The 10378-nt window shown below is 48.1% G+C and overlaps 1 protein-coding gene across 1 annotated transcript in view; it reads right to left on the bottom strand.

Annotated features, from left to right (window-relative positions):
* Positions 1-225: 225 nt before the first annotated feature.
* Positions 226-10378, bottom strand: part of SPSB4 (splA/ryanodine receptor domain and SOCS box containing 4) — a gene marked incomplete at both ends in the record, with an annotated part of 62812 nt that continues 52659 nt past the window's right edge. Inside the window, one exon of the mRNA XM_079704623.1 lies at positions 226-353. Within this exon, the coding sequence (XP_079560749.1) occupies positions 226-353 (128 nt within the window). The remainder of the gene's footprint in view (positions 354-10378) is intronic.

The raw sequence follows: 10378 nt of genomic DNA, 5'->3' as shown, positions 1-10378 counted from the left end.
GCTTCCAAGGAGGTGTCTGACTTGGGAGGGCTGCTTCCAAGACAGCAAATACTGTTGGCAACAGACATTTTCTTTTCAAAGTTGGGAAGATGTCCTGCCCTTTCAAAGAAGTGAATGTCCTGGGGAGCCAGGGTGAGGAGGGAGACTCCTTCCTGATGTACAGTGTGACCATGAAGCGACAGGCCTGGGTCTGTGGGTGCCCTCCGCTGCCCCTCCGTCCCCGGCTCACTGGTACTGCAGATAGTTTTTGAGAGATTGAGGCAGGGGCAGGGAGTCGATGTCCCGTAGGCGCTGGCGGCCCAGGGCTAGGCGGATGCATCTCCGGCACAGGTCCATCAACGGCAGGGGCTCGGCTACAACGAGAGGGAAGAGAGTTAAGTCTCACCAGAGCTGTCCCTACACCTCTCACCCTTACCCACCCCCTGCTCACCCCCTGCCTGCCTGCTCCTGAGCTCCCCTTCAGGGCCCCAGGCTCCTCAGAGAAGCCTTCTCTGGTTATAGTAGCTGAAGGCTTAGAACAGTGTCTTTCAAATTGTGGGATGCAACCAACCCGACTAAAGACACATGGAATCAATTCCTTAGGTGGTGACCAGCGATTAAAGAAAAAAAAAAAGAAAGAAAAGGAAAGAAAGAAGAAACAGAGAGCAATGCCACAGCAAGGGGTGAATACGGCTCCACGAAAGCTCTGTCTCTGATGTAAGTGTTCAGTGTGTCTCAATGTAAAAAATACTTTTCGCTGCAGGTCGTGATAAAATGAGAGACGCTGACCTAGGGTGGATCTGCAGGGGGCTTCCTCTTAGAAACAGGTGAGGTGGCGGGGGCTGTTTGAAATGCCCTTGAACCCTCAAACTTCTCCTCTAGCCTCTTTTGATAGTGAGTGGAGGAATGCATTTTCTTCAAATGTCCAGTTCTAGAAAAAATTCATGAATTAGAATTCATAAGCCATGGAACCTCTGGACATAGGACCGAGGTTTAGTTAGATTTATTGCAGACATACTTATGAAGCTCTTATTCTCTTCCGGGCTCTCTAATTGGACCCCGGGGATACAGAGATCACTAAGCCAAGGCCAATGGCAGCCCTGGGTGTGAAGGAAGGCTCGAGGTCTGGAAGTTGAAATATGTGAATAATTGTAGCAGAGTGTAACATATGCAATAATTCTTAAATGCACAAGGACAGAAACTGAGCAGTTCCTATATGGAAGAGTCGTTTGAAAGCTTCCAGGAGAGGATACTGGAAAGGGGTTTTGAAGGGTGAATAGGAGTTTTATGTGATGTGAGGTTGGGGAGGGTGTTCTAGGCAGAGAGAACAGGTAAAAGCATGGAGGCATAAGACAGGACAGGTGGGGAGGTCTGGAGGGAGAGGAATGGTGCTGATCAGCTGGATCTGGAATGAAGAGGTGGTGGTCACATGCTGGTTCATGTGGCTTCTGCAGCCCTAGTTTCCCCAAACCCACAGGAACATGCTAGAGGCCTGATGCTGCATCTTAGCACTTGTTTTTTTGTCAACAGAACAAGTGATGTTTTAAAAGCATTCTATAACGTGCTAAGATACAATAAAACTGTAAGTGGTAAACACTAACACAAGAGTTGTGAGAGGAATAATATCACAAGGGAATGGAAGGAATGGGAAGGTTGTTGAGAGTGTGTTTTATAGGAATTTTCATTTACTGGAGATGCAGAGTTAATGAGGAGAGTCATTAAAATCAAACCCAGACTTGGCTGGTGTGTTGGAAGCCATGCACAAGAGCGTACCCAGCCCTCCTTCACATGGGGCGAGGCTGCATATCCTCGTGGAGTGTTGGTGGTTTTAAACACTCCCATCTCTGTATCTTCTTTTGATCCTCATACAAACCCTTGAGGTTAGCTAGGGAGACCCGGGCACCCCCTCTTTCCCGTCCCTAGAAAGCAGATTACTCACTCACTCCAAGTCTTGCGGTCACATGGTCACCATGCCTAGGCCAACACCTGACACCCCGCTCGAGGTGTCCCCACCTCTCCCCTAGCAATGCCCCTGCACCCAGCTCTCCTCTCACTGTCTCCCACCCAGTTCTCATCCAAGCTTTGCACAGTCCCCCAAATTATGCCTCTGTGAACCCCTTTCCCTGACTCCCCACCCAAATCTTCCCATCCTTGACATCTTGACCTGCCCACCGCAAGTTCCCATGATCTCCTTTTAGTTCCTATAGCACCAATGCTTGCCGCCTGTGCCACTGGATGTTGGGGAGAAAAAACCTTTAAAAGCCTTATTTAATGATCAACTGCTACTTATTTACCAAGCAACATGAGAGATGAAATATAATTGTAGCTACTGTTTATTGAAGACATATTATGTGGCCAGGTGCTGTGCTAAGCTCTTTATCTGTACCAACTCATGTGAATGTATGTATCAAACTCATATCACAGTTACCTCTTAGGGGTGGATGGACCTAGAGTCTGTCATACAGCATGAAGTAAGTCAGAAAGAGAAAAACAAGTACCATATGCTAATGCATATATATGGAGTCTAAAAATACGGTACTGATGAACCTAGTGGCAGGGCAGGAATAAAGATGCAGACATAGAGAACGGACTTGAGGACACAGTGGGGGTGGGCAGGGGAAGCTGGGACGAAGTGAGAGAATAACGTTGACATATATACACTACTCAATGTAAAATGGATAGCTAGTGGGAAGCAGCCGCATAGCACAGGGAGATCAGTTCTGTGCTCTGTGACCACCTAGAGGGGTGGGATAGGGAGGGTGGGAGGGAGGCTCAAGAGGGAGGGGATATGGGGATATATGTATACATGTAGCTGATTCACTTTGTTGTATAGCAGAAACTAACACAACATTGCAAAGCAATTATACTCCAATAAAGATGTAAAAAATATAAAAATAAAAAGGTAATACAGTAAAAAAAAATTACCTCTTAGAGTAGGAACTATTATTATTATCCCAATTTTAAGGAGGAAGAAACAGAAACACAGAGTGGGTAAGTCACTTGTCCAAGGACACACAGCTGGTAAATGGCAAAGCTGGGAGTTGGACCCAGGCAGCTGGAAACTGGAAACTGTCTTATATTTAACCACATTTATTGAGCATCTGTTCTGTCCCTTTGCTATGTTAGATTTACAGTTAAGTCCCCTACATATGAACAAGTTCTGTTCCGAGAGTGTGTTCATAAGTCCAATTTGACTGTAAGTCCAACAAAGTTAGCCTAGGTACCCAACTAGCACAATCAGCTATATAGTACTGTACTGTAATAGGCTTATAATATTTGTCACACAAATAATACATAAAAAAGAAAAAATAAATAAGCAAACATTTTAAATCTTACAGTACAGTACCTTGAAAAGTACAGTAGTACAGTACAACAGCTGGTATCCAGGGGCTGGTATCAAGTGAACAGGCAAGAAGAGTTACTGACTGGAGGAGGGAGAGGAGGTGGGAGACAGTAGAGCTGAAGGATCGTCAGCAACAGGAGACGGAGGGCAAGCGGCAATTCCACTCACGCCTGACGTTGATGGCACAGGTTCGGTTCCTTGCTGGATTCAATTCCATCTACCCTCTTGAAAAAATGGTCCAGTGATGTCTGGGTAGTAGCTCTGTTTTTTCTTGTCATAGATTATACGGTAGCACTGGATTGCATTCTGCACAGCTGCTGCAACCTTTGTGTACCTTTCTACATTCGGGTCCTGTGCCTCAGAGACTAACAGGGCCTCCTCAAATAAAGAATATCCCCTTGCCATTACTGCATCGTGAATCTCTTCGGTTCTTCAGTTACTTTTTCTTCCTCTTGTCTCTCTTAGTCCTCTCTCTGGGACAAAGAGAATTCAAGAAATTCCCGGGCAGCTACCATATCTGCACTCGCTGCCTTGCCACTTACTTTTACCTTGTGAAGGTTGTCTCTAGCCTTGAATCGATAAAACCAGCCATGGCTGGCATTAAAAGACGTATCCTCTGCTTCTTCGCCGTGTTTCTTCTTCAAGTCTTCATAAAAGCTTTTAGCTTTCTCTTGAATCAGCATTAAGCTGAGCAGGACTCAACTCTGATGCTGATGCTGCATCCACACGCTGAGAAGTTTTTCATCTCCTCCATCACTTTTCCACACTTCTTCAATATCACTGTCAACATCATCAGCACAGCAGACTTCACATGCTCCATGATCTTGTACTTTTTCTTTAGAATCGTGCTGATGGTTGAACAATTCATGTTATAAGAACAAGCAACGTCTAACCATCTTTCTGCCTCACTCCACTCTCTCAATTATTTTCACTTTTGTTTCCATCGTTATCGCTTGGCCCTTCTTAGCAGTACCAGCTACAACACCGCCACTTTTACGTGTGCTTCTGGACATCCTGGGCTTGAAATAAAGATACTGTACTACAGTACTGTATACAGTACTGTACACAAAAGCACAACCACTTGTAGAGGATGCACGCACGTGACAATGTACGCCAGACACGTGGACTAACTTACGTGACTGGACATGCGAATGAATGTTCGCATCTTTGAAAGTTCTCAACTTGAAGGTTCGTATGTAGGGGACTTACTGTATCTCATTTAGAGATGCCTACTTCAGAGAAAAGGAAACTGAGGCTCAGAGGTGAAGGGGCTTGTCCAGAATCACACAGCCCAAAAGCCTACAGGTGGAGCTTCACGGTGCCTCCCTTAAACACCATGCAATAATGGAAGATCACTTTAAGGTCTGAAGCGAAGGGGAGGGTCACCTGTCTCCCAGGCTCACACAGTCCACAGGCTCTTACTCTGGCTCCGACCGTTTTCCAGTTCACCGGTGCCCACCTCTCCTGCGTGAGTTCTGCACCCACCTAAACGGGCCGCCCTGCCACCAAGATGCCTTTTCTGCTCTCATGCCCACCCATTTCAACGTGGACCCGGTCAGCCACTTTCCCTTTCTTCACGGCCATCAGACCCCTCTCCTCTGGCACATCCCAGGGATCTTCAGAAATCTGGAGTCCCTGACTTCCAGCTCCAGCTCTGCCAACTGCAAGTTTGTGCCTTTGTGAAGGGTACTCTGAGCGCTTGTTTCTTCATTTGTAAAATGGACCAACAATCCCCAGCCTGGGCCTGTCACAGGGGGATGGCCCAGAAACCATCTGTTAAATGAACGAATTGACTTGCTTCTTTGGGGCGTGTCTCCTACAGCTGTTTCAAGCTATTGAAATAAATTGCTCTTACCTGACAAGGCTGCTGTCTTGAGTTCCCACTCTCCTGTAAACCCCCTGAGAACAGGGCAGGTCTTAATTGACAGGAGGCTTGTGGTGAGGGTTAAAGGAGTTAGAGAGTAGAAAGCACTTGGCACGGTGACCAGCACATAGCAGGTGTCCGACATTCAGCACGTCTAGCTATCTCGTCCCCATCCAGGCATTTGTTTGGTCACCCTTTGTGAGGATGAGCTTGGGCAGGGCTGTTAATGAGGTGGGGTCTGCTAGGAGGCCAGCAGTTCCTTCTCTGAATGTCGGGAGATGGGCTCGCATTCTGCATCAGGAAAATTTTGAGCTGTTAACGTTTGAGAATCATTGCCAGGGCTTAAGAACTTCTGTAATCACTTTAAAGCTCTAGGCACATACTAGGTCCTCAATGTCCAAAATGCTAAGCCTGGTCAGCAGACTCAGTTCCCTGTGTGTTCTCTGCCCAGTTAGGTGCTGAAGAGAAGGAAAGAGGTATGTTTCTATTCATTCCTCTGCAGTCACTGAAATCACTCCAGAGCCAAAACTCCAAAGGAAGCGAGGGAGCGGGGAGGGGCCGGAGTTCAGAGCACACCTTTAGCTCTAAATGTGAAATATAAACCATCTCTCCCGGGGCTTCCCTGGTGGCACAGTTGTTAAGAATCCACCTGCCAATGCAGGGGACACGGGTATGATCCCTGGTCTGGGAAGATCCCACATGCCGCGGAGCAACTAAGCCAGTGTGCCACAACTACTGAGCCTGCGCTCTAGAGCCCACGAGACACAACTACTGAGCCCACATGCCACAACTACTGAAGCCCGCGTGCCTAGAGCCAGTGCAATGAGAAGCTGCCGCCATGAGAAGCCCACGCACCGCAACGAAGACCTAAAGCAGCCAAAAATAAACAACTTAATTAATTAATTAATTAAAAAAAAAGATCTTGGGCTTCCCTGGTGGCGCAGTGGTTGAGAGTCCGCCTGCCGATACAGGGGACATGGGTTCGTGCCCTGGTCCGGGAAGATCCCACATGCCGCGGAGCGGCTGGGCCCGTGAGCCATGGCCACTGAGCCTGCGTGTCTGGAGGCTGTGCTCCGCAACGGGAGAGGCCACAACAGTGAGAGGCCCGCGTACCGCAAAAAAAAAAAAAAAAAAAAAAAGATCTTGCAACTGTTTAAAAAAAAAAGTCTCCTAATTTCTGAGGGAACTTTAACTGACGACTTCACAGTAGCACCAAAGCGCACAGAGAAAGTGACTTCCAGAGCTCCAAGGATGCCCCGTGTGGCCTGGGTCATCCCCCAACTCCTCTTTCTAACTCCCTTTGGCTTTAGAACTGCCAAGTGTCAAGGTTTAGAAATGATCACCCAGGTGGGAAGAGAAACACAGCATCTTTCAGCCTGGAAGCCATTCTTAGAAATATTTTCTGACAAAGATAAGCTTAAAAAGGAATCATTTTTGCAAAAGTGAATATCCAAATAACCAATAAATATATGAAAAAGTGCTCAACTTCAAGAACCATCAGAAAAATGCAAATTAACACCATAATGTGACTCTTGCTATATGCCAACAAGAATGGCTAAAATGAAAATAAGACAGTAGCAAGTGCTGGTGAGGATGTGGAGCAACTGGAACTCTCATATGGTTTCGGGTGGGTGTGTAAACTGGCACAACCATTTTGGAAAACTGGGAGCATCTACTAAGACCGAACCTAGGGCCCACAGTCTCCCCCTGGTGTACACATGCTCACCAAAATGCACGTACACGGAGGCTTAGAGAAGTGCCCAACTGGAAACAAGAATTCTACTCTCCACCATCAGTGGAATGCACATACAAACAGTGTCTCTTCTTATAGTAGAATACTAATCAGCCGTGAGAATGAAGGAACCACAATTACATGCAAAAAAAAAAACATGGATGAATCACTCAAACATAATTTTGAGTGAAAGAAGTACATTTTGTGTAACCTCATCTGTATAGCAGGATGATGAAGTTAGGGTAGTGGTGATGTTAGTGGGGAGCAGTGACTGGGGGGTGGGTATTGTTCTGCTCCTTGATTTGAGCTCTGGCAATACCAGTGTGGTCAGTTTGTAAAAATCATCAGGCTTAATCACCTGAGATTGGTACACTTTCAGCATATATGTCATACTTCAAAAACAAGTTTACATTAAAAAAAATCAGTCACTGACTGAGTTAAGAGTGCCTTGGCTCCCTGGTGGGTGGGTGTGGATATGACACAAGCCAGGCACCTTCCCACCTGTCCCAACAGGCAAAGTGGGGAGAAGGGACTAGTTTGGAATCCCAGCTTCTGCTCCCAGGGAATTCCCTGGTGGTCCAGTGGTTAAGACTCCATGCTTCCACTGCAGGGGGGCCGGGTTTGATCCCTGGTTGGGGAACTAAGATCCTGCATGCTGCGTGGCAAGGCCAAAAGAAAAAGGAATGCAGTAAACATTTATTAAAAGAAAACTATCCAGCTTCTGTTTCCACCACCAGTGGGCCAGACAGCTGGCTCACCTTCACAGAGCCACATTTTTCTCATCTGTAAAATGGGGGCATCCACACCTCCATCCATGCCTTGTGACAACGGTATGACACAACATGCTCCTTGTTCCAAAGGCGTTCTCTCTACAGTATGTCTTATTCCAGGCCATCAGCCCAAGAGGTACCTTTAAAAAATAGTAATAGGGCTTCCCTGGTGGCGCAGTGGTTGAGAGTCCGCCTGCCGATGCAGGGGACACGGGTTCGTGCCCCGGTCCGGGAAGATCCCACATGCTGCGGAGCAGCTAGGCCTGTGAGCCATGGCCGCTGAGTCTATGCATCCGGAGCCTGTGCTCCGCAACGGGAGAGGCCACAGCAGTGAGAGGCCCGCGTACCACCAAAAAAAAAAAAAAAAAATAGTAATACTTTACTTATTGTGGTCCTAAAAATGTCCTGGTACATCATCCTAATTGACAACAATGCTCTGCTCTTGATGAAGACTTACTGGAGCCAGGGCTGGATGTCTTGTTCTGTGCTAAAAATATCGCAAGGCAATCATTTCCAAAGTTCTCTAGGGAGCTGAATTTTCCATAATTCTCCACCACTCACCCCCTACATGACCCTCAGTAAGCCACAGAACTGCCCAGGGACTCTGTTTTGCTGTCAATAAAATGGGGGTGTTAGCTCATCTGGTTTTGATGGTCTATGTCTATGATGAAACAGTGGAGAGCTGGGCACTTTGTGCCTTAAGCTTCTTCTCTGGGCCCCTTTAAGTCTCCTCTGCTGATGGCGAGGAGATGTCAAGATGCGAGTCATCTCCCTAACCCCATTCCTGCATTTATATTTTGAAAACAAAAGAAGACCAACATTTTTAAGGTCAAGAGGTGAAATTCTTTTGGAACAGTTTAGACAATGGTCAGCAGATGGGGGAAGCGTTCAGTGACAGCCCTGAAATCTGAACTTAAGTAGACATGGTTTTGGGGGGGGAAGAAAGGAGAAGACATGCATGTGGGCAAGCACACACACTCTTCGTGTCAGACACTGTGCTAATCACTTTCTGCAGACCATGGTTTTGGTGTCCAAAGACTCAGAGAATTGTCTGCATGCCTCTGGGCCTCCCCTCATGCTATTCCTTCAGCTAGAACATCCTCCCCTCTACTGCCTGCCAGAAGCCTGTCTCCTCTTTCAGGACCCAAATCAAGTGTCACCTCCTCCCCAAAGACATCGCTCCCCCACTTTCTGGGTCTGCACCTGTCAAGTGTCAACCCACTTAGCTAACTACACAAATGGACAAATGTGTCATTACCTGCTCACTTCTAAAATACGCCATACCTCTACCAATTGGCCCTATCATGGCCAACAGAGACCTCAGCTCACACCCAGAAAGCCCCTGGAATCTGGAGGTTTCTCTTAGCAAGCTTCACTGTTTCCCCCACAAAAAGTGTATGACTACAGCTGGGACAAAAGGAGCATCTTCAGATGAACTTGGTGCCAGCAAGCATCATGGGCACAGACACTTCCACTGGAGGAAGTGCCCGAGGGGCTGGCCTGTTCACCAGCTCCCCGACTCAGTACTAAACAGCAAGATATTCTCACCTAAAGACTCTGCGATGCTCCCAGGCAAAGGGGAGCTACATGGCTGTGGAGTGAACAGCAGCTGTATTTTTAGATGTGTTCAGTGGCTCTAAAAGAAGAGCCTCTAACCACTCAGCCTGAAAGTTACTTAAGGAGTTATTCCAGCAAAATGAAAAAGGAATCCAAGAAACAGGATGGCACAAGCTTCCAGGAAAGGGGTGGGGAGTAAATGGAACACAGAAGCAAAGGAAGGTAGAATGAGTGATACGAAGGTCCATTAGATGGTGATGCTTGGAAAAGCCTCCTTCCAGTGGCCGTCGTGTCTCTAAAGTGCCACACCCACAAAGCTCCGTGCCTCCTGAACTCTGACCCCGGCCCTTGGCTTCCCCACCCTCAGAGCTCCCATTGTGCCCTCTGGCAGTGCCACTCCACACAGAAAACTGCAACCCACCTTCTTTTCTGAGAGCCCCCTCCACCTCCCGCCCTAACTGAACCCAGCTTCCTCTCCCAGGACACCACTGCTCTTCAGCCTTCCCTGGGCGCTGTTGGTGTCTCAGGGCCAGGAGGTGGGCAGGACCCCTCGCTCCTTTGCCACATACAAAGCTCTGCAGCCTCCATCTGCTATGAGAAGTCCCAGCTCCTCTGTGGCTCACACCACTTGGCCGGGTCCTCTTCTGGTCCTTGTTAAGGGCTCTGGCTTGGCCTCCCCGGTCCCTTCTCAACCCATATCTGCCACCTCCCTGGTGACAGAATCCTCCACAGGCACGACCCTCTCATCACGCAGCCTCCTGGGGCTGGAGGCCACGCCCCTCTACCCAGCTACCCACATCCTGGGCCATACCATGGACTGCAGCATCACTCCTAAATGCCCCTTCCAGGACCCCAGGGATGCTGAATCAACCACCCCCACTTTGACCATTACTTCCCGCTCTCTTTTGCTCAGCCCATCAGCATTGCCTTTCTTCACCTCCCTCCTCACCCAGCTGATCAGTTTGCTATTCTCAGGGACAAAGCATACGGGGGCAAGGCAGGCAGGAATGGTGGCGGGGGGCGGTGAGTAGCTGTGGGGACACCAGGTTGGGAGCTGGACAATGAATTGGGGACAAGAAGCCTCTGGCATTCAGGTCATCTGTGTTCAGTGCCACTTCAGGGCTTCTTCTCCC

This window comes from Hyperoodon ampullatus (assembly GCF_949752795.1).
Source record: "Hyperoodon ampullatus genome assembly, chromosome: 5".
NCBI classification, from domain to species: Eukaryota; Metazoa; Chordata; class Mammalia; order Artiodactyla; family Ziphiidae; genus Hyperoodon; species Hyperoodon ampullatus.
Note: the sequence above shows the minus strand (reverse complement) of the source record. Positions and strands in the feature narration are given on the sequence as shown.